The 25,333-nt window shown below is 40.5% G+C and overlaps 1 protein-coding gene and 1 long non-coding RNA gene across 2 annotated transcripts; both read right to left on the reverse strand.

Annotated features, from left to right (window-relative positions):
- Positions 1-10,372: 10,372 nt before the first annotated feature.
- LOC309326682 lies at positions 10,373-11,667 on the reverse strand. Its single transcript, XR_014150357.1, has 2 exons — positions 11,170-11,667; positions 10,373-10,503 (listed from the first exon to the last, which is right to left on the reverse strand). It is a non-coding gene; the product is annotated as an uncharacterized lncRNA (long non-coding RNA).
- A 3,371-nt stretch (positions 11,668-15,038) lies between these two features.
- Positions 15,039-24,184, reverse strand: LOC309327096 (butyrophilin subfamily 3 member A2-like). The gene is made up of 7 exons (XM_081836163.1): positions 23,910-24,184; positions 22,255-22,351; positions 20,402-20,755; positions 19,299-19,583; positions 18,754-18,852; positions 18,210-18,236; positions 15,039-15,426 (listed from the first exon to the last, which is right to left on the reverse strand). Exons 2-7 carry the CDS (start codon positions 22,319-22,321, stop codon positions 15,386-15,388), a joined length of 873 nt encoding a protein of 290 aa, XP_081692289.1. The 5' UTR covers positions 22,322-22,351; positions 23,910-24,184; the 3' UTR covers positions 15,039-15,385.
- Between the last annotated feature and the right edge of the window lie 1,149 nt (positions 24,185-25,333).

The following is a 25,333-nucleotide window of genomic DNA, read 5'->3' on the forward strand; positions in this document are numbered from 1 at the left end:
CTGGGACTATTTAATTGCTCATCGTCTAACATTGTGTATGCCATAAAATGCCAACAGTGTCCTTCAGCTCTCTATATTGGACAAACAGGCCAGACCTTACGCCAAAGAATAAACGGACATAAATCCGACATCAGGAACCACAAGACAGAAAAACCAGTAGGAGAACACTTCAATCTCCCAGGACATTCTATACAAGATCTCAAAGTAGCTGTTCTATTACAAAGGAATTTCAGAAATAGACTGGAAAGAGAAGCTGCTGAATTGCAACTTATCACCAAACTTAAAACTATGGAGAGACCTGGTTTGAACAAAGACATTGGATTCTTATCTCATTATACATGACAAAGCCATTTTTCACCTTCTCACCCCTTGCTTTTTCCTGTTAGACCTATTGCAGTCGTTAAGAGTCGTCAACAGGCTCATCGCAGCTATCTGCCAATCACCCATTCCCACCACCCTTCTGAGTAATACCCCTCCCCACCTTCTCACTATATAGAAAGGTCCGGTGACTTCTGTTTCAGTGTATCTGAAGAAGTGTGCATGCACACGAAAGCTCATACCTAGAACTAACTCAGTTGGTCTTTAAGGTGCTACTGGAAGGAATTTTTTTATTTTTTATTTTTATTTTGTTTTGACCATGGCAGACCAACACGGCTACCTATCTGTAACTGATGCTTTTCTTTAGGATGTCCCTATTTTCATTGGAGAAATGTTGGAGGGGATGGAGTTATACGACCCCTGAGCTGTCTGAAGGAAATTCTGTATAGGGAAGGTTTTTTTAATGTTCAGTGTTTTATTATGTTTTTATATACGTTGGAAGCAGCTAGGGCAACCCAGTAAGATGTGTGGGGTATAAATAGTAAAAATTTCATTATGGAATGGGACATCCCTATTTTCATCAGAGAAATGTTGGAGGGTATGTACAGTAGATATATAAACTTAGGAAAGCCTGCCTGTTGCAAAGGTAAAAGGGAGAGGGGAGAATAATTCATAGACCTTGAGCTCCTGGGTGGAAAAACAAGACATTCTGAGCACATGCAACTTCACCACTCTTGTGTGGCGAGTCCTCCCCCTCAGGTGGAAATAATGACACATGACACAATTATTAAGGTTAATGGGCTAAAAAAGGCCACAACATTGTTGGTTACAGGTGATGAGCTTAAGCATTGGTCCTAACCGACTATATCTGACTTCAGCCTGTCTGCTTGAAGTCCGGGAAGGTTTAATCACCAGTAGAGGGAGTCCTGCTGATGCACATCAACTAGGAACTCCCCCATGGTCACTGATAGGGGGTGTGCCTTAGGCCCTCACCTCCCTAGGCTTCGTACAGGGCCACGCCCCCCGGAATCCTTTACCGGACTAATAATTCATAGACCTTGAGCTTCTGGGTGGAAAAACAAGACATTCTGAGCACATGCAACTTCACAACTCTTAGCAGAACACACTCAATATTTTGCCCTCATTGAGTAACAGAAAAGTATCATTGTTTATAGGAATTTTAACTTTATGCCTGTAATTTATGCCCTGTAATTTGTTCTATGATTTTATGGTTGTCTCTGCTGACAACCCCCCCCCCCAACTTGTCACTCTGTATTAATACACCACAGTCCACTGATAACCAACTAATTAGTAGCTGCTGTGTGGAGGACATGCAAAGGTAAGTGGTGCACTACAATATTAACTTTCCCCTCTGATTTCTTTCAAGTGTGTTGTTGTTGAGTGAAACATTCAAAGCCAGCAAATTCTATTTTACACTGCAAAGGGTTCACACTTGGGGAGTGAATGGAATAATGTGAACAGTAATTAAACAAAACAAAACAAATTCCTTCCAGTAGGACCTTAAAGACCAACTAAGTCAGTTCTTGGTATGAGCTTTCGTGTGCATGCACACTTCTTCAGATACACACGAAAGCTCATACCAAGAACTGACTTAGTTGGTCTTTAAGGTGCTACTGGAAGGAATTTGTTTTGTTTTGACTATGGCAGACCAACACGGCTACCTATCTGTAACAGTAATTAAACAGACATACACAGGGCAGACTCTCGTCTTCAATGCAGCCTCAGGCTACCAGGAACAGCAGAGGTGCTTCTGGCGCCTTCATCATACAGTGGTATCTCAGGTTAAGAACTTAATTCATTCCGGAGTCCGTTCTTAACCTGAAACTGTTCTTAACCTGAGGTACCACTTTAGCTAATGGGGACTCCTGCTGCTGCTGCACCGCCATCGTGTGATTTCTGTTCCCATCCTGAAGCAAAGTTCTTAACCCGAGGTACTATTTCTGGGTTAGCAGAGTCTGTAACCTGAAGCGTCTGTAACCCGAGGTACCACTGTACAGCTTCAAGCAAATGCTGAATACCCATTTCTTTATCCTGGTCTTTGACATTTGAGGTGTATATTTTTAGGAACAGCCTCATTTTTGTGGTTGTAAGTGGTTTTAAACTGTTTTTCATGTTGTTGTTTTTAATCTTGTAACCCATCCGGTGACCTTAGGGTGAAGGGCGGGTAAATAATAAATAAATAAATAAATAAATAAATAAATAAATAAATAAATAAATGTATGTTATATTTGTCATTGTGGTGTTACATTAGTCACAAGAAATACTGTTTGTAAAACTCATCTCACCACATTTTCCTAATGCTAAGAACCTAAAAGAATGTAATAAGTTTAAAACATATAGATTTCTCTTTTCATTTTTTGGGGTGAAATTTTTAATTATTATTTCATTTTATAAAATATATTAAAAAGAGAAGACAATGGTAATGAGAAGAAAACTAACATATAAGAAACATAACTATAAAATAGGCATGTAGAATGAGTAGTTACGCACGAGTTAAAATAACAAAGTACAAGGAAAGAATATCCACGTTATCAGATCTCATATATATATATATATATATATGCAGGTTTTGGTGTCCTCGGGTGTCTTCCCGTGTAAAAGTTGGGGTGTCTAGGCGACGTTTCGACGAGGTCTCACTCGTCATCTTCAGGCTGGTGCTTTCGGCTTCTTGTTACTGGAACAGAGCAGGATCTCAGTGTTTGAGTTCCTATAAATACTGTAGAGGGGGTGTGGTGTATAGCCTCCAATGTTCTGGGCAGAGAGGAAGTTCCCAGGCTAGTGTGCCTTTTCTTCTTTTGTTCCTTAATTACTTGAGAGATATCTTGAGTGATTTCTTGAGTGATATCCTGAGTACCACTTAGGTGGGTCATTAGGTGTGGATTAGTTGTTAAAGTCTTTGTGTCTTGACCTCTTGAACTTTGTGAAGAGTTTTCCTGAGAAGATGGCTGTACTGTACTTAGTTGTGCTCTGGCTTGGCTTCGTGTATAGGGGCGAGCTGTGGTTTTGTGGCTTGTGTCAGCCAGATCTGTGTAGGGATTGCAGGGGGGTGCAGCATCCGGAGGTGCCACCATGGATTGGCTACTGGATGGTGTCTGTAATTCATCTGTGGAGAGGGTCTGGGTTTGGGTCTGGTGTGGTTGATTGGTGTTGGCGTTCTGTGTGCCTCTGGATCTGGTGTCAGTTTTTGTGGGGAGGGCTAATTTCCAGATGTCTGGCAAGCGGGATGTGTCCATGGTGGCACCTCCGGATGCTGCACCCCCCTGCAATCCCTACACAGATCTGGCTGACACAAGCCACAAAACCACAGCTCGCCCCTATACACGAAGCCAAGCCAGAGCACAACTAAGTACAGTACAGCCATCCTCTCAGGAAAACTCTTCACAAAGTTCAAGAGGTCAAGACACAAAGACTTTAACAACTAATCCACACCTAATGACCCACCTAAGTGGTACTCAGGATATCACTCAAGAAATCACTCAAGATATCTCTCAAGTAATTAAGGAACAAAAGAAGAAAAGGCACACTAGCCTGGGAACTTCCTCTCTGCCCAGAACATTGGAGGCTATACACCACACCCCCTCTACAGTATTTATAGGAACTCAAACACTGAGATCCTGCTCTGTTCCAGTAACAAGAAGCCGAAAGCACCAGCCTGAAGATGACGAGTGAGACCTCGTCGAAACGTCGCCTAGACACCCCAACTTTTACACGGGAAGACACCCGAGGACACCAAAACCTGCATTCCTGCACCCGTGAAAATCTACGAAAGCATATATATATATATATATATCTCCAAATTTGATGACAGTTGTCTTGAAAATGAGCACAACTGGACACCTTCATCTGCCCCAACCGCAACAAAACATGTCTCTCCCGTGTCAGTCTCTACAGCCACAGCAGGTACTGTAACTCTCCAGCAGTTTGACCTCAACCCTGAAGGCACACACTTCAATTGTCTTTTGAGACAGATGTTGTAAAATACCTTTAAATATTTGGGAATTTACATTTGAATGCATTTTACCGGAACTCTTTGATAAAACCATCTTCTTTGGCCCTGAAAATGTTTCTTCGCAGAAGAAATTGTTGAAATCTCAGGAGTATATTTGGATGACTTGCGAAGGCTATAGCACCTTGATAGACTTCAAAATCCCATTGCGTATGAAAGTTAAAAGCTATAATATCGATTTGGGCTGACATAATCCATACTTTACCTTTAGGATTAACTGTCACTGGGATGTATAAGAATCTTCTCCAAAGGATTATGGCCTGGATTTCTCAATAAAACACCAGTACATTCGCTTTTCTCTTCATAATAACTTCATATATTCCCTGAAGCAAGTCTGCTGTATTCAAAGCTTCAGAGATAAAAGTGAACCTAGGGAGTCTGTCGATGAAGTCAAAACAAATGCCCTTCTGTAAAAATAATGGGAGTGCAATTTGCAAAAATCTTTCTCCATCATCATCATCCACAGCAAGGATGCTAATCCAGATCCACCTGAAATGCAGAAATAACTGCAAAATCCCCATATATTGATGGGCTTCCTTGGGGGCCATCTGGAAAGTGGGGAAAACTTGGGTTTTCTCACTCATTGCTGAAGTAGAGCCATACGAAAGCTAATAATGAAAGTGAGGAGGAGAGAAAAAGGAAAAAGTGGTGGAGAGTCAGAAAAACATTAAAAATGCAAAATGAAATCTCATTCTGTGTATGCCGCTAATAAGAGTTGTTATCTGGAACGTTTTGTTCAATATTGGTTCAATATTGGTTTGGATAATACGATCAGTTTTGGTTAAGCAAAAATGGCTATGATAGCATCCAGATTCCTACTTTCATGAGCTGTCCAGGAGGAAAAGAGGTATGTGTACAAGCCTGAAGTTCACCTAGGCTTGTTCATCTTATAAGGAACAGAAGGGAGAACATGGGACTTGCAGTCTATCAAGTTAGACAGGGGAGCTGGTCACTGACTTATCGGTTATATTTTTATTTCTTTTATAGTAATTGTGTCTCAATTTACATCTATACATGTAAATTGGCCCATGCACACTAATTCAAATCAGTGTCATCTTTTGTTTTTTTCCTTTTTTTTGGGGGGGCAATGAATAAATAAGAAGAACAGAGTTTCCCATGTAGGAATGAACTATGATGACTGTTTTGCATCATTCTCATCCTGCTCATTTCATTCACTCTTGTTTCAAACCCCCATAACCAAATTGTAAAAGGCAAGCAAATGGTGAAATTTGTTAATATCCCCTTCTCTTCTTACCTGTGAAATCTTGTATATTTGCAGGATGCTTGCAATGTGTAGAGAAGTTTCAGAGCTAAGTCCCCCAATGACAGCGACCAGATTACTCTGAGTGTCACATTTGTAGTTGGGCTTAAATCTGTTCAGTGTGGAAAGAAACTCGATGGTTGGATGACAGGTCCACATTGCACTGAAATAGCTGTCATAGATGTGGAACCCCAGGGTGACATTGGGTAAGATCTGGCGGTTTTCATTGATCTCCTTTACTGCAAAGGCCAAGGCCAAGACATGCTGGTAATGTTTAGTCAGAAAGCTACAATGACAATGACAGGTTATCTCAAAGGGGCATTTCACTCTTGATAAAACAATTACTGCTGTTTTGCATGCCGCCAAGATCGTCTGCTTTGGAGTAGGACACCAATACCACCCCATTGCTGCAGATAATTCATTTATCAGATTTATTTAAAACAGCATCTTGGACAATAATATGATGGACAAAATGGGCACACACACACTTCAAGGAAGTATGCAGAAAGAGCTATTTCATTTTTATACGTAGCATTGGTTCCATTGCATGCGTAGGTGCTTGCTGAGCCATTCATGAACATGCACACCCATGTCCAAAGGAAAGTTGAAATGTGGTTTTGATGGGGATGGGCTACCATTAGAATATTAAAAGGAATTCCCCCCCCCACCACAAGTTTAAGTCCATGTGTTGCATTTCAAGGCAAGCATACAAGGAAGGAGCCATTCTTTGAAGAGGTTGATGCTCTGTGTAGTTACTTATCTAAAGGAAAGGAAATGCATGTTCACCATGATTTCCTTCCACATTTCCAGAATGTAGGGTTTGTTTGTTTTTTAACTACAGTATTGTTCTTTATTACTATTTCAATGGAGGGGATATATCTCAGATGTAGCTTGGAATTCATTTTTGTGGGGAGAAACAAGACAATTGGAAATACCATTCCAGTTCCCGTCTGTACAAATTATTCCTGCTGCTAGTCTCCTAAACTCATGTATTTATGGAACAGCTGTAATCCAGTGGGAAGGAGCAGTGGGAGGGAGAATGTTGTACAGAAGCATTTTTTCATAGAATCATAGTGTTGGAAGGGGCCCTGAGGATCATCTAGCCCAACTCCCTGTAATGCAGGAATATGCAGCTGTCCTATATGGGGACTGAACCTACAACCTTGGCGTTGTCAGCACTGTGCTCTAACCAACATAACTGGAAGGCTGGAACTCTGAACACGACCCCTCCATATTTCTGGCACAATTTGTTGTAAGCACCACATGCCAGACGATATATTTCCTAAAATGTTCTTTACACATTTTCCCCCCTTACACAAAAGCCAATAACCAACAAGGGAGCATCCTTACACAGGTTCTCGATTCTGTTGCTGAATGGGGTCTTTTTTGAAAGTTTTCTCTTCAGAAAGCAGGATCATTTCAGAAGCAATGCCTCTGATGATGAAATCACCTAGTTGATAATATTTGTGAGGAATAGGGATGGGCTCACTGTTGGCACATTTAAGAGGATGCTGCTGGCACACAGCAGGAGGAAGCAGCGTTGCTAGCAACACTGCTAATATCACCATGCTGAGGGCAAATTTGCCCCCTTGGCAGAAATGCCTTTGTTGTCACATTATCTCAGCCAGGTTTTGAACAGCTGCTCCTTGAGTCCCCAGTTATAAAATGTAACATTACTGAGATCTGATTGATGCCCTTCATAGCCCCTAGGTCCAATTCAGAATGCAGCACATTTTAAAAATGATCATCCAGTCTTAATCGCAAAGCTAGTGACCACTGGAGCTTCAGGGCGACATATATTAAATTAACATTAATTACAATCATTTTGATAATTACAAAGGAAGCCAGTAATTTCCCAGATATGGGTTCACTGTAGCACTACTGAAGAAAACATGTTTCTCACATCTCAGATCTCCTTATCCTCTTCTTATTGGCCCAGCTAAGTGTGTGTGGCAGTGGAATGACAAATGCAAGGTAAGACCATTGGAAATTTGATAGTTTGGTCAGGAGTCAGATCAGGGTTAGCAATTTAGACACTGAAGGATCTCTGCACCAGCCATCTCCAATAACTCCATCTCACCCAAATCCTGGTAAAGGGAAACGCTGCTGATTTGCAGATCCTACAGTGGTTGTTGGAAAACCTAAGACACTTATCAACAGTGCCCAGCTTAAAAGTGTTGGTCAGACATTCATAACTCTCACTATCCCTAATTCTGGGGCAAACCGTAGATTGCACTTCCCCTCCTCTGTATTGTTACTGACATCTATTTTAATTATAATCAGATACCTAGAATTAGAATTAAATACAAGAAGTTAGAATCAGTGGCAACTGATAACATTTTGAGTTGCCAGGCCTGCGATTTTTAATCTTCTTTGTTTTCATAATGGTAGGGCTTCTAGTGTTTATTTAGTATGCATAGTTCCATTGAAACAAACAAACAAACAAAAACAAACAAACAAACAAACATTTTGTGCACATATTTGGACAGGGGAAGACCGTCCATGTAAGGGGGCCCAAGTATGATTTTCAGACAAGAGTGATTCCATATATAAAGCTTAGCACAAGACATAATTTATTGAATTTGAGTATCCCTTGTCAACAAGTTCAATACAGTGTTTTAAAATGTGCATGGAACACTTGCTTCCAGTTGCATGCAGTTCTCCTCTCTACTAAAATCAATTTAACTTTTCAGTATCCAAAACACTTTATCCCCTCCCTCTAAATTAAAAGAACAAAAGTCTTCCAACCAATAGATGGCACACTGGTTGAAAACCAATGGATTATGGCATTAGTGCAGCTAGCATGAGTTTAATATGAAGTATACCTCTCATGAACTATCTGTGATGCTGGTACAAGCTCCTATCTAAGACATGACCTGGAAGGTATAGCAAATACCTGACCCTTAACAGTAGCAGTAAAGATCAGCGTACAAATCCTTGTTTTTACAAGAAAGTTTAATTGTCACTTTCCTATATGCAGGAACCAGACTTCAGACAGACAATGAAATTCTGTTTCAAAAGTGAATTTATGAATCACATGCTTTACTTGACCACAAACCAAGGAATGAGAGACACTTTTGCCTTGAAGGGGAGAACTTTACTTTTTCAAAAGGCACAGATCTCAAATCACTCACATTGTGTTCTGCTTGCTTCTGGATCAGGAATACCCCTCCCTTTTCATTTAGTGGGAGTCTGCAGCACACAACTACACCCAGTGTCTAGTTAGGGACTCGCTTTGCTCTTTAGGATTAAGGTGTCTGTACTTGCTGCATGAAGCAGCATCAGTCTGCATTGCCTCTTTTCATTTCCATGTAATAAACCAATATTTCCCTACTTCCTACTGTGACAAGTTCTTTTTGTTTTTGTTAAAATGATAATTCTAGTCACATATTGATTCCACACAAAAGGTACTAATCCTCTTGGACCTGGCCATTGAGTTGATGTGTGTGGTGTACAAGTGTGTTTGTTCAGTCATATATCTCATAACACTCTTTTTACCTTCTGCCCAGTTATGAAGACATCATCCCCTCCTCTTCTTCAGACAGTTGCATACTCCTGCTTTAACCTTTAACCCAATTTCCATGTCTCCCATTCCCTCCTTTTTTGCAATCCCTTTTGTTTCCCCTTTTTCACATTCACTCTCTGTTCCCTTTCACCTTCTTTCTTACTTACCGGTATCTCAACTCTTCCTTAAACACAGATCGCCCCATTTCAGTCTCTACTCTGCCGCCTGCTTTGCACATGAACTCTACTACATAAAGGCTTTCACTTGTGGGGTGTGTGTGAGGACCTCACTATTAGCATTCAACTCCCAACAAACTCCGTTTTTAGTATTTTTTAAATTTTTTAATTACAAATATGACAAAGGCTCATACACAAAGATGAAGGAAAATATATGTTATGGTGTTTGAGTTGGTGCCGTAAATGTACACCCATAGCAGTGGTTTTTAAAAACAAATAAAAGAAAAAGAAATGGCAAAAGCAAAGCAAAATATCCATCAGTTGAATCGTGCTAGTACTGTTTCCATTATTCTACCCTCCTTGTGAAGCCTGGGCATTTCATGCTAACAGTTCTTCCCTTAGAACTCTTCTTTTCTCTTCTTTGCCTAGTTTGAAACTCTTTTCTTTAATGACTTGCAACCACTGTTTTCTGAAGCATTGCTTTTCTCTGATGGCTTTGGACCACTGTTTTCTGAAGCATTGCTTTTCTCTGATGGCTTTGGACCACTGTTTTCTGAAGCATTGCTTTTCTCTGATGGCTTTGGACCACTGTTTTCTGAAGCATTGCTTTTCTCTGATGGCTTTGGACCACTGTTTTCTGAAGCATTGCTTTTCTCTGATGGCTTTGGACCACTGTTTTCTGAAGCATTGCTTTTCTCTGATGGCTTTGGACCACTGTTTTCTGAAGCACTGCCACAATCTAAAAATGGGTACAATTTGTCCCTGGATTTAATGGGGATAGAATCTATAAGCAAATAGGCACCTCTGGAGTTATAAAATGAGATTTCCCATTTTTCTTGATCCAGTAACAAACCAATCACCGAATAAGACACATTTTGCTTCTTTTCAATCTGTTTCTCACATGGACTGGAAAAGAATTTTCCTTGGCTGCTTTTGAGAGCCCAGCAGCCTTCCCCAAAGGACTTAGCAACCTTTTTCTTTCGGAATTTGTCCCTTTCAGCCTGAGTCAGCACCCCCAGCTCCCAGTCCAACCTCTCTCCTACTGCCACCTCCCAGTAGTGTTTCCCAGCAGCATATCCTTCTTTCCCCACAAAAATCCGAGCTCCCATAGCAGTTTCTTCTTTCTCTGGGGGGAGAGTTTGAAGGCTGGCTCTTTTTTTATCCTTACTGATGCTGATTTCTGGATGTTTATAATATGAATCCAAAGTGACAGCAACTATAAGGGAAGCAATCACAGGGAGAAAGGAAACCATTTTTAGTTCAGGAGCAATAGATATTTCAATCTGCTACAGAAAACACATTTTGTTTCATAGCTGACCAATTATAGTTACTGCACAACTTGGATACAGAAACTTCATTTGTTTGTCTATATAGAAATGTCAACACACTTGTGTAGGAACTCAGTACAATAAGAAGACATGGCTGTAGAGGTGTCATGATCACCCCTTCCCCTGTTTCAGAATGTTTTTGTTTTGTTTTTAATTTTACATTGTGGATCTGTTTTCTGCCCTGTGCTTTTTGAGATTAATTAATAATAATACACATGAGAAACACATGAGTGCTGACTTCTCTATACAGACAGCCACATGCAAAGTACAGTCCTAAAGAAATCTGTTAGCTCCATTCCTCTCTGGTCTGTGTGCATGTCGGCTCTGCACTTTCATACAACTAGAGCAAGGATAGGACCGTTTTAGACTCCCGGATGTTGAATTCTGATTGCCTCAGAAGCCATTAAAACTATGAAAGCACAAATTGAATTAATCCATTGCTACTGTGATGTTTTCATATGAAAAAGGACCACAAGTGAAAAGTCACTGAGTGATGACATTTGAGTCATGTATGCACATCCATGCATTAAGCCTAATCATGACAGTTTCCTTACCTGCGTGTTGCTGAACTCTTCTAACCTCTAGAAGCAGAAGAGAAAATTTATCAATCATAGAGAACAGAGAAACATCTATGAAACAAGTGAACAACCCAGAATTTTTCAGAATTGAATAAAGTGATTTAGACCCAATTAACATACTAGAAAACAATACTTCAGTACAGAACAATCATTGCCTCATCAAAAGCCATCTGCCTTACCCAGCTCATTGGAGAGTTGACCTGAAGTGAAATAATATTCCAATTAGTGATATCATTGTCAAAATATATGGCGTTGTGCATCATGACAAACTTAGTCCACATTCTCAACTTATATTTATAGCATTATTATTCCATGAATACCCCTAAAGCATCCTAGAAACTGCAGTTAAGGATCCTGAGAGCTGTTAGGAGATGCCTTATAGAACTACAATTCCCACGGTGGTTTAAGCATCAATCCTCTGGAAAGTGCAGCTCTGTGAGGGGAATAATAATAATAATAATAATAATAATAATAATAATAATAATTTATACCCCACCCACCGCCCATCTGGCTGAGTTTCCCCAGCCACTCTGGACAGCTCCCAATCAAGTGTTAAAAACAATACAGCATTAAACATTTAAAACTTCCCTAAACAGGGCTGCCATCAGATGTCTTTTAAAAATAGGATAGCTGCTTATTTCCTTGACATCTGATGGGAGGTCGTTCCACAGGTCGGGCCCCATTACCGAGAATTCCCTCTGCTTGGTTCCCTGTAACTTGGCTTCTCACAGTGAGGGAACCGCCAGAAGGCCCTCGGTGCTGGACCTCAGTGTCCGGGCTGAACGATGGGGGTGGAGATGCTCCTTCAGGTATACAGGACCGAGGCCATTTGGGGCTTTAAAGGAAAAGTGGTTGTGTGTGTTTCCTCACAACTCCCAGCACCCTTAACAAACAATGGTTCCAAGATGCTTTGGGGAAAGCCAATACTGATAAAGTGGTATAATATTGCTTTAAATGTATGGTGCAGATGTGATCTTGGTCACACTTAGGTCCTATTGAAATTAAAGTAAGCAATTAGTCATGGTGACCTATTTGTTCCATTGATTTAAAGGTGGACTAAGTGCAACTAACTTAATCTGGATCCAACCTAAGAAAAATATATTGCTGTGTAAACTCATAATACTATTATATATTTGGAATTCTATATAGTACTAACTATACATGAAATAAATGTTAGCAAAAAATAATTCTGTTCCAAATTGCAAAATACAGTACTTTCTCCTACCAAAATGGATGTCACCGTCCTACTCCTTCCCTATTAATTCAATCCCTAATCCCTGACTCCAAATCCATACATCAAATTTTGTCTCACCAACACGGCGTTCTAGTTCCAAAACACCTATAAAAGAATGACTTGAATTAATACAATGAAGAGTTAAGAAAATAAACAAGAAGAAGTGAATGAAACAAGAAGAAGTGAACTGAAAATCCATCTAGGTCATACATTGCTTTCAGTGCATGCTAGATGCAAAACCCACAATGCTGTTCCCCATGACCCCCTGATTCCTTGCCACTGCCAGGCATCCACCCCTCGTGCTCCCCACTGCTGGGTGTTCATCTCCTCCTTCCCCACTGCAGCCATGTCCCTCCAATGTATATATTGCAAACTGTTGTTATCACATATAAACTTTTATGATAATGCCTCAAGAACAATGAATGATTCATCAGCACAACATGCAGTAAAGTTATTGATTTAGCAGTCAATAGGTGAGCTTGTTCCCCATGCTCTTTATTCTACTAGGAACATGGATTTGCTTATTTCATTTTCTATTTTTATTATTTAAATTTATTATATTTATTTTCTATTTTGAAAATAATTTTAATTAAAGATTTTCTTAGGTTATAAAAGTAGGTACATTCTCTCTATTTTCAGCTCGTAGACTCATTTTGAAATGTATATCCAACCCTTCCTCCAAAATTCCTATCTGGAGATCTGGAAGAGAGAGAAAACCCCAAGGACTCTCTCAGCGCCAACCCAAGTCTGCTGCTGGCCTTTGGTTGTGTATCAAGGAGCTGGTAAGAATGGCTCACATAAGTGCAGGAAAGAAGCTTGCAGTTTATCAAAGACAACAGGCACTTTGTGGCTAGTTATTCATTCAAAGGATACTCACTTCCTTGTCCTGTTTTTTTCTCAGTTTCTACAACAATAAATGAAAAAGAATATATCTTAGCACGCATGTACCCAGCTTTTCATTCAGTTCCTGGGATACTTGGTACAATTTGAGCAGAACACTAGCCTGAAGCAGCCCATCCTCCATCCATCGTAATTTTATAGCCTCTGTCCTCCTGCAATTGGGCAGATTACCTTCCTATGGATACTTGTATGATGTGTGCTATTTTCATAATAAAATTAGCTCTCAAATCCACAGACAGGGAAGCAAATTCCTTTTAATTTGGTTTGTGCCCAGCACAAAACAACCCTGCACCTATTTGTCCATAATTTGGAATATTTCTTTCCCAGAAGTACTTCTCTCATATATGCTGTTTTCATATATGCCTGTAAAACAACAAGGCAATTTATGTGACTTCTTGTTAGCTACCTCAAACACAAAGTCTACTCTTGCAGAAACTTTGCAGTAGGTATTCTTTTTAATTTTGGAAGGATTCATCCCAACTGAATGGGGGGGGGGCATGCCTGACAATTTCATCCAATTCTTCTTCTTCTTCTTCTTCTTCAAAAAAAAAGAGGTTTAAGATGAAAAGGGGAAATAAGCAAAGTAGAAGTTTTACACTGAGCACAGAGGACAAAAAAACCCCCAAACCAAAATCAGAACAAAATCTTGGGCCTCTTTGCTTGTCATTTGGCAGATGTTCTTCACCCTGGAAGCGCTGGCTGTGCTCCATTGGATGTGCTCCAAAAGGCATGTTGTGGGTCTGCCCAGAGACTCAAATGGGAGAGAGAGGAAAGTGATGACCAGCTCATCAGCCAAGCTCAGGAGAGCTGTAGCCATGGGCAGAGGGGAGAGGCAGTGTGTGTGTGGGGATTGGGCTGCAATCCTGCTGGGGTGGAAACGGCTCTTCCTGACTTACTTAGCTTCTGCACGTGAGAGTTCTCTCTAGCAGTGGATCTGAAAAAAGCAGGAGGCAGAAGATGGCTTTTTGCAAATCTGCCATGAAAATTACTTGAGACACTCAATGCTTGAGTTGTGACCATACATAGGCAGGGGCAGGGCTTGCACGCGATGTTTTACCACTTGAATTCCTGGTACTTTATAAGTCACATGTTAAAATCAGAAGAATACATATATTATTCTCCCTATTTTAACCCCCTCCCCAAACATATAAACATGATTACATATCTCCTTCTACTTGGCTTTCTCTTCTCTAGCTAATGGATCTATTTCATCTTTTCTTTTTTATATATATCTGGAAGACCCTCCAAACTGTTAGCATTATGGAATGCCTTCAGTTTGAAATGCCTCTTGCAGTTGTCAGTTTGAACATGGTTCCAGGAGTAAAACTTCATAGCAATATGAAATGCCTAGACAGGAGATGAATCCATGAACCTATACTGCAGAAAGTTGGACTTTTGAAATCTTGCAAGTATAGAAGAAATCCTGCCTATATATAAAAGGGAGCTTGAGAAAAGAGAAACAATCTCATCTTACCTATTGCTTCGGTTTGAAGATGATTTCGCTCTGAAAACAGTGATAGCAAAAAATTCCACAGTTAGTCACACACACTCTATACATCCATGTAAGTATGATTAATCAAGAATTTACTTCCACCAATATAGCTAAAGGGGTATCTTATGTGGGGAGAGTCCCTTCTACTACTCTGCCTGTTAGTTACTATTGCCAACACAACTACTATTAATAATACAAGATGTGGTATATAAAGCATTACCTTGACAAGTTATCTTGAGGATGTGACAGGATTATTCCTTCCTTGCTCAACCCAACCTCTGCTTTGAATAGCTTCAGTCACCAGGGCTACTGTATGACCATCCAGTCATATAGCTATTCCAGCTCATTAAGTTTTGCCAGGTAATGAGATCATTTTTTAAAAAAATATTCTGTGGTTTACTCATTTATTGTGGTTAAAATTTTGCTATTTTTCTCCTGCTACTCTTTACTGGGCTTTTAAAAAAGTGTTACTGTTAGTCAGCCTGAAAACAATACTGCTAGGGTAGAGGTATATGCTAAATATATAAACAATTATGGAACAGTACTATAGAAGAAGTGAATCTCTCTTAGAGGCATTTACCAGCTTGTGCTTCAGTCATCTGTTTTTCTGCAGAAAACAAGATGCATTGCAACATTATTCATTTATTTACTGAACATTATATGCCACTCTGTATCTATTTAGAAAGATTCGTAGACCACAATCATAAAGCTTTTAAAGTGATGTACACACTGAAACTATTGGTAAAACACAGTTAAACTCAGTTGAAACCCGCAAGATTGATTACAAAGTATACAGAAGATAAATATCAATGAAACAGAGCATAGATAACTAAATATATATATCTGGGGAGACTTGCTGAAATAAAGAAGTTTGTGGCGCCTGCAAAAATGCAAGTTGTGCAGACTGAAACATTCAAATTGGCATGTAAAGTGGTTCCAAATTGTTAATGACTCTACATACTAATAGTAATACTGTACCTTAAACTTGGCTCTGTAACAAAGTTCCAGCCAGTGCAGACTGTACTGCAGCATTCTGCAATAACTGTAGTTTCCAGATCAACCACAAGAGAAGTCCTGTATAGATTGAATTACTGCGGTCTTGGCATTTCCAGTGATTGAACTCTTGCAGTCAAGCCATCACAGTTCAGGAATGATTTTAGTTGTAGCACCTGCCCAAGGTGATACAAAGCACTCCTAGCCACTAAGGTCACCAGGGATTCCAGTGACAATATTAAAGGTAGGTGTCATCTCCAGAAACAGAAAGCATACATTTAATGCTTCTCTCCAAAACAACTAGAAATTAATTATAGCCATTGTGGTTTCCCCCACTTCTTGGTTATATCTAACAAATCATAATCAAAGTAGATTCACTATAGTAAATTATCTTATTTCAGATGAGCCTATTGATCTCAGCAGGTATACTATGCCTGAGCATGACTTCATTCACCAGTTCCTCCAAGTGTCCCTATTTTCTAGGGATGTCCTTGATTTAGAGAAGCTGTCCTGGTTTCTGATTTGATCCCAGAATGTCCTGTTTTTCCTTAGGATGTCCCTATTTTCATTGGAGAAATGTTAGAGGGTATGGAATTATCTGACTCCCAAGCTGTCTGAAGGCAATCCTGTATAGGGAAGGTGGTTTTTTTTAATTTAAAAAAATATATGTTTTATTGTGTTTTTATATATGTTGAAAGCTGCCCAGAGTGGCTAGGGCAACCCAGTCAGATGTCTGGGGTATAAATAGTAAAATCATCAAGAATTGGAACATCCCTATTTTCATCAGAGAAATGTTGGAGGGTATGATTTTAATTGTCCGTCACTTAGACCATAACATCCTTCTGGACCGTCTAGAGGGGCTGGGAGATGGGGGCACTGTTATTCAGTGGTTTCGCTCCTTTCTCCTGGGCCGTGTTCAGAAAGTGGTAGTGGGGGATGAGTGTTCAGACCCCTGGGCCCTCACGTGTGGGGTGCCTCAGGGTTCCGTCCTCTCCCCCATGCTTTTTAACATCTATATGAAGCCGCTGGGAGAGATCATCAGGGGGTTTGGACTGGGTGTCCATCAATATGCAGATGATACCCAGCTCTACCTCTCTTTCAAATCAGAACCAGTGAAGGCGGTAAAGGTCCTGTGTGAGTGCCTGGAGGCGGTTGGAGGATGGATGGCGGCTAACAGATTGAGGTTGAATCCTGACAAGACAGAAGTACTGTTTTTGGGGGACTGGGGGCGAGCTGGTGTGGAGGACTCCCTGGTCCTGAATGGGGTAACTGTGCCCCTGAAGGACCAGGTGCACAGCCTGGGAGTCATTTTGGACTCACAGCTGTCCATGGAGTCGCAGGTCAATTCTGTATCCAGGGCAGCTGTCTACCAACTCCACCTGGTATGCAGGCTGAGACCCTACCTGCCTGCGGACTGTCTCGCCAGAGTGGTGCATGTTCTAGTTATCTCCCGCTTGGACTACTGCAATGCGCTCTATGTGGGGCTACCTTTGAAGGTGACCCGGAAACTACAACTAATCCAGAATGCGGCAGCTAGACTGGTGACTGGGGGTGGCCGCCAAGACCACATAACACTGGTCTTGAAAGACCTACATTGGCTCCCAGTATGTTTCCAAGCACAATTCAAAGTGTTGGTGTTGACCTTTAAAGCCCTAAACGGCTTTAGCCCAGTATACCTGAAGGAGCGTCTCCACCCCCATCGTTCTGCCTGAACGCTAAGGTCCAGCGCTGAGGGCCTTCTGGCGGTTCCCTCATTGCGAGAAGCAAAGCTACAGGGAACCACGCAGAGGGCCTTCCGGTAGTGGCGCCCGCCCTGTGGAACACCCTCCCATCAGATGTCAAAGCGATAAACAACTACCTGACATTCAGAAGACATCTTAAGGCAGCCCTGTTCAGGGAGGTTTTTAATGTATGACATTTTAGTGTATTTTTGGTCTCTGTGGAAGCCGCCCAGAGTGGCTGGGGAAACCCAGCCAAATGGGCGGGGTACAAATAAATAATAATAATAATAATAATAATAATTATTATTATTATTAGAGACAACTTCAATACTCAAAATGTATCTTGACTGCCCTTCATCAGAAGTTCAGATAGCAAAAGTGTGAATATAACTAATTCACAGAACATATGAATACAATTTAAAATCAACAAATAAATATTTAAAAACGCAAATGAAATCCCAGAAAAGCTAAATGACAGAATATTCTGTGGTTAGCCATAGTTGAATAAGGCTTGATCCTCTGTAGAGGTGGAATTTGCATTCACCCAAGGAAAGAAAAACAGACGTGCCAGGGAATTTGATTATGATCCTTTATATCTCTCCTGATAACATTCTAGTTAACTCTGTGTCCCTTACATAAATGATATGTATAAAATATGCCATTGTCAATTACTCACCACATTGAGATAACTTCTGATAACTCTCTGAAACAAAGTATAGAAAATTATAGAAACCAGACAATTTATTTATCTGACAGTCCTTATTTCTCCTAATACACACATTTTTGAAGGCTATTTCCTTTAATATGATGCATTATTCTTACTAATATATGCATTTTTTGTGAGCACTTTCCCCTAATATATTTCTAGTTGAAAAAAATGAATCACAAAATTCAATAAATTTTCATCTTCGTTTGCTAAGCCCAAAGCAGGTAGATTCACATTAAAATGAAAACCACATTAAATTTGCCAACTATCTGTTGGGGAAGTGACTCTGATTGCCTGAAGCAGCTTTTAAACTATGCTCAATTTAAGGCAATTTAAGGAGCAATTACTGGCTGTAGTAAATACGTATTGATTTAACTGGTATGTATTTTTTTCTCTATATCCAAGAACACACCACTCATTTTTATAAACATGGGTACAAAAAAACAGAAAGTTTCTGTAACAGTTCACATCTACAGTTTAATGAGATTATGAAAATGGCAGATTTAATACTTACGTCTGACTTTGTACCCAGCACCAACAAGAAGGCAGATGAAAAGCAACAGAATGATTAGGAAGGGTGCTAGCCAAGGGGAAGTGGCAGGATAAAGGGCATCTGAAACACATTAAAATATCAGTTACAGCAAAACTAACCCAACCGGTTTCAAGTTGCAAGACTAATTAACCAGAGTGTGATTTTGCCACTCACCTTCATTGCCCCCAATTCTCCTCAACTTCCCATTTTGGGAGGCATTGAGCTGAAGTTGTGGCAATAGGGGTGCTTCAGCTGTGACCTGCCTGCCTCTCTGCTGAATAGTGGATATGGGAACCAGAAGACACTTTAGCCATTACCCCAGATTATACATAACTGATGAAATGCTGCTGAGCAGAACTACAGTTCTGGATAATCTGGATAATCCAGTCAAACAAAGAGCCTTGTGTACTTCAGAAGCATTAAAATTGAATTAATTTCCCAAACCTCTCTCTTCCTATATAGTACTTGTACTGAAAACACAGTGAAAGCATTTAACCTCTTGGCACTTTTGCTTCACCCCTACTCACCAGAAATCAGGATTCTCGATTCACTCTCCATCCCTAGCAGTTCATTGATGATTTTGCAAGAGACTTCATGGTTAACTCCTGATTCTGTTGTAACGGAACTGGAAACACTGAAGTTCCCTGCCTTGGTCTCTGTGATTGTAGTGTCTGACTGTTTACTTCGGACTTTCCCTTTACTGACCAGCCAGAAAACCTTGGGCTTTGGGTACCAACCGTTGGAACTGCAGGTGAGGCTAATCCCCCAGCCTTTATAATCCACCAAGGCAATGGTGGGCTCTGCTCCTTTTGCTGCAAAAGAAGAACACCACATATTAATTTTTCAGCATTCCAAATATAATAGAACCTATCTAGAGTTTCTGCACTCTGACCAAACACCGGGAATGATACTTTATTACAGTCAGTTCTTACAGTACACATTTTGTGCCAAGCTACCATTCAAAATTCCTTTTTTTGTATTGTATTGTATTGTTGAGCTACAGGACGATTGGTCCTGTGAGTAGTGCTCATGGCTGCGAAGAGATGGAGAAGTCTGAATGAATGAGTTACTGACCTGGGTTCTACAGTTTTAGGTTTGACAACTTGTATTTCTGAAAATGTATGCTTAATATGGCCCACAGCACATGATGATGTCCCTGTGTCCTCTGAGGTGCTCAAGAAGAACATTCAGGAGTTAGGTGTAGGTGGTGGGGGCAGCAAGGCTTGGCTGCTGCTGCTGCTTTTCTTCATGTGCTCCTCTCGCTTCTGCAGCCATGCATCTTGTGCCAAGTGTCCATGCATACTCTTAACCCCATCCTCCTCTAGATCCCAGCCCATTTCCTTTTCTTCCTCTGCTTTCTCTCCCATCACAGAGCCCTGGAGAAGGAGGTTAATTGGCAGACACCCCCCTCCATATGCAAAATATAGCAATTGGCTTCTTCGGAGTTGAAGCTTGCAAGCTGGACTCAGAGTTTTCTAAAAACATGGTATTCCCCCAAAGGTGCTCTTGCCTACCTGAAGATTCAAGTCCTCTTTCTGCAGCCTGGAATGGGGCAGGCAAACCTAGATACTCCAGGTCAGCCCCGGAAATTTGGCAACCCTAATAATAAGAATAATAAGAATAAACTCACCTGCCAAAAGCAACTCAACCACCACTTCATTATACCAGTCTCCAAGGAATATCATACAGGTGTAGTTTCCTTGGTCAGACAGATGGGTTTTCTTCAGAATCAGAGACATGTTTCCTTTATTAAGATCAGTATGGGAAAGCTCAGCTCGATCTCGATATCTGTTATCCTGTGTTTCTTGCCTGTTTTGACCATAGTAGGAATTCACATCAATTTTTTCTGAGGATTTATCCAAGATCCACTGGACCTGGATGTTGGTGCTTTCTGGTACCCTTGATGTTAGTTGACATGGCAGGAGCACTTCTTTTCCAAGGAAACCAATTATAGGTTTTTTGGGTGGAATGATTGCAAATTGACCTTTGAGGAATAAAAACAAAAATCAAAAGTTCACCTTAAACTGACCACTACTGGCAGTGATTCCTCCATGGAATTCTTTTTGGGGGCTGGAAGGATATGGTACCCATCACCAACAGCTAGGACCATGGTAACCCCTACTGCTAAGCATAGCCAATCCCTTGCCCTGATTGTGCAACTCCTACTCTAAATATGAAATGCTTTCTACCTTCACAGCCTAAAAACGGGGTGATGAAATAAAAGATCCTACATGGGTTTCTCAAAAACAAGTTATGCCAAGTTTCATTTCTTTTTCTGATAGAGTTACAAGCTTGGTGGATCAGGGGAATGCCGTGGATGTAGTGTACCTTGATTTTAGCCAAGCCTTCAACAATGATAATCTGGTGAGGAAGCTGATAAAATGTGGGCAGGATGAGGTAACTGTTAGGTGGATTTGTAGCATGTTGATGGACCGAACCCAAAGAGTGTTCTCTAATAATTCCTCATCGTCCTGGAAAAAGTGACAAGTAGGATGCCATAGGGATCAATCCTGGGTCTAGTTACAGATAGGTAGCCGTGTTGGTCTGCCATAGTCAAAACAAAATAAAAAAATTCCTTCCAGTAACACCTTAAAGACCAACTAAGTCAGTTCTAGGTATGAGCTTTCGTGTGCATGCACACTTCTTCAGATACACAAAGAAGAAGTGTGCATGCACACGAAAGCTCATACCTAGAACTAACTTAGTTGGTCTTTAAGGTGCTACTGGAAGGAATTTTTTTATTTTGTTTTAATCCTGGGTCTGTTGTTGTTTAATATCTTTAGAAATGACTTGGATGAAGGAATTGAGAAGATACTTGTGCAATTTGCCGATGACACCAAACTGGGTGGGGTAGATAATGCCACTGAAGACAGAATTGGGATTCAAGTTGACCTAAGGTTACCAGATTTTTTCAATGAATCAGGGGACACTTTTCAACTTCCTACTAAATAGATGAATTTTGTCAGGGGACTAATTTGCAAATCTGGGGTCTGTCTCTGGAAAACGGGGACGTCGGGTAACCTTAAGTTGACCATAATGGATTGAAAAACTAGGCCCAAACTAACAAAATGAATTTCAATAGGGACAAATGTAAGATTCTGCACTTAGGCAGGAAGAACCAGCTGCACAGATATAAGAGGGGGACACCTGGCTTGCCAATAGCACATGTGAAAAGGATCTAGAGGTCATAGTTGACCACAATCTGAACATGAGTCAACATTGTCATGCAGTAGCAAAAAAAGCTATTCTAGGCTGTATCAGCTGAAGTATAATGTTCTGATGAAGAAAAGCAATAGTCCCACTCTATTCTGCAGAATACAGGTGAACTTTCAGACAGTAAGAGCTGCTAAACAGTGGAATGGATTCCCTCGGAAAGTGGTGGATTGTCCTTCATTAAACAACTCTTACTGTGTTTTGCACACAAGTATTACCTCAGAGGTGAACTGCTTGCTGCAGTAAACCTTACAAAAGTAGCTTGCTTACCTGCAATTAGCACATGGGAGATCTGAAGAAAGATTAAGATGCAAACAGTCGTTGATGAGGAACACATGGATCAAAGATCTGAAGTCTAGGACTATACCTGTTCAATTGTTGAAAGGAAGAAATAAAATATAAAATTGCAAGATCCACTGGTCACCATTTATTAATTACTGTCAACAGTTCTGTCTACTTTATTTAAATAAATATAGGCATTTTTGTACATTAATCGTCATGTAATATAATTTGGCTTTGTTAAAACTTAATTTATGCTATATATACACCAGGAATGGTATATATTATGCAACTCTGCATCCACTTTCGCAAGAAGGTCAGAGGATCGTATTCAATACAGTGTTTTGTTTTGTTCTTCTGGGTAGCCAAGCTATTTTTGAAGTTTATTTTTCTATTATGATGTGTCCCCCTTTGTCTTTTCTTCTACTCCTTCTCCACAAATAGGTATATTTGTAATTTATTATTATATTAAATAAAACAAAGGGAATTATAGCTGTGTATTTCACCACACCAACAAAATGTATGTGTCAAGTAAAGCTGTATTCTATAGGCACACTTATCTGAAAATGAGGCATGTATAGGATTTTACTTTTGTTTATATATAATAATTTTATGTTCTTACCCTATTTTAATTTAGATATGATAAAAGAAATCTGTTGCATATATAGTAAAAAATAATAATTCAAAAGCTATCTACTCTGTCTCTATTGTAAGAGGATGGATCATGTTTTTCCCCAAATCTTGTCAGCATTTCAGGAAATCAAACACCCTGCTCCAATATTGTTAAACCACAATACTAAATCTAAAAAGTCACAGGTAAATTGTGTTGTGCAGCACCATGCATGCATATCACGGAGTTACTGCTCTTTCTGTCCTACACCACTCACTAATCCACTTTCCTCATGTAAATGTTGATATAGAGCTTTTTGCAACATAACATATTGAGCTATAAGAAACATTCCCAAAATAGGAAACTGCATTCTCTAAAGTGAAAAACAGGTTTCGTGGAAAGGGTCTAGAATTGGCTAGTTATGCATATGCAGTGAAATGAATATGGGAGATCCATATTCAATTAAAGAGCTTGAAAAGCAGGAAAAGCCCTTCACATTGAGAGATGGTTAATGATATCCCCTACTCATAGTTCCAGGAACTTGGTACAAAAAAGTCTAAGACGTCCTATGGCAGAGCTGACTCTGTGCACCAAGGGATAAATATCACTTGCTAGAGTAAATGGGAGTGGCAAAGAAGCAGCCATTTCACGTCCAATATAAATGAAAGAAGCAGCCACCAGTATTCAAGCTTGTGTGGCTAGGAAGGATCTCTGCATAAAGGAGAAAGTCGCTTTCATTCTTCTTTCTCTCAAACACACACATTTCTATTTGTAAACTTACATTTTGCATGGAAATTTGCTATCACAAGTATATTTGCAAGCGTTTTTGCATGGAAATTTACTATCACAAGTATATTTGCAAGCGTGGCTTGAAAGTTTCTACACAAGGGTAGAACTAATCCTATGCTATATTACCTCCTGAATGGAAGTAAGGGAAAAGCCTCTCTCCTTTCACCTGGCCACCAACCCATCATTAAACAAACACATTCCAATAACTAAAAGAATTAAATATAATTCTGGAAATATTTTTTCTTACGTTTTAGCAAACAGTGAGATTCGTTCGTCAGTTCCTGTACCTTGCTCCTGCTTCTGATGGACCTTTGTTACGGGAGTTATTTACTTTCATTTTCCTGCTCTGCATTGAGATAAGTAACTGCCAACAATTTGCTCTACAGTTAATGGCTGTGACATTCAGCACCTGCCTCCAAAGGATAAAGGCGTGTCCCATGCAAACACTATGCTACACGGATACTTGTAGAGCTAATGCAGTGATGACAGGGCTTCATTTGAAAGGACAGTCCTCTATGAATGGCTCTCTACCCTAAGTCTGGTTTAAAGATAACCTTAAGTAGGGAGAACAGAGACCTTGAAGTACTGCAGCAACAATTAGCCTCAGGACAGCAGTCCGAAAGTCTCCTGGTCACGGACGTCTGTTCTATGATGAGCTGTGTTGAATTTCTATTTAAAATATAGCAATTATTTCTAAATTTGCATCCACATGTAATGTATAAATCAGAACATGCAAACTGATGCCCCCTTTTCCTGATTTGTTTATACTATTAGCGTTAAAGGAGATTCAGCAGTGTATGCAGGCACACAGCTCATTCATTCTAAATCACAATAGACCAGGCAATCTGAATTCATGAAGTGAATTTGCAGCTTAGCCCTGTTTATTGCCTTGCTTGCTACAAATCTACTTCTACCCTACTTCTACTTCCTGCAGTTGTGCTGCTGTAGAGGTTCCATGGTGTTTATTCTCTCTGCGCTCCTCCTAGTGGCTATTCCTCCTCTGGTCACTGCTGTGGATGCACAACCTGTCTGTCTCCAGGCACTGCTGTCATCTGCAAGGGATTCCTATGTGGGTCGGGTTCATGTTGGCAGCCTTCATGTCACATTGTCAGGAGTGCGTACAGAAGCCAGGCCCTGTGTCCAGTAGGGCTTCGCAGGACTGGGGCCTTCCTAAGTTTGTTCTGGAGAGGAAGGCATAGGTGACTGCACCTGGTGGCAAGAGCCAGGAAGGGTAGCATTTCCCTTTGGCTCTTTGCCACAGCAACATGTCTCCCTGCTTCCTGACCCTCGGACCCCTGGCTTCTGGACTCTCATTCCTGCTCCCACCCTGCCACCTTGCCCCTGGTCCCGACGTCCTCAGTTGGGACTTCGATCACCCATAGACCGGACCATGACACACATCTACAAACATTTGATGTACACAATTACATTTACTCTTAGATCCTGAGATTGAGAAATGGCATCTGTCAAGAGCACACAATGTCAAGTTATTATGGGCTTTCCTACTGGAGATATGCCTCATTGTGCCACCACCAAAGGGTTCTTTAGAGCAGGTATAATGGAAATGTGAGCACAGCCCAAGGTGTACTAGCTGCTTATGAGGTAGAATAGCACCTGAGCCCTTGAACTGGTAAGCGGTGGCTTCACAAGATGGCTCTGCTGCCCCCAATG

Source organism: Podarcis erhardii, assembly GCF_964252035.2.
Source record: "Podarcis erhardii genome assembly, chromosome: 13".
Lineage (NCBI taxonomy): Eukaryota > Metazoa > Chordata > Lepidosauria > Squamata > Lacertidae > Podarcis > Podarcis erhardii.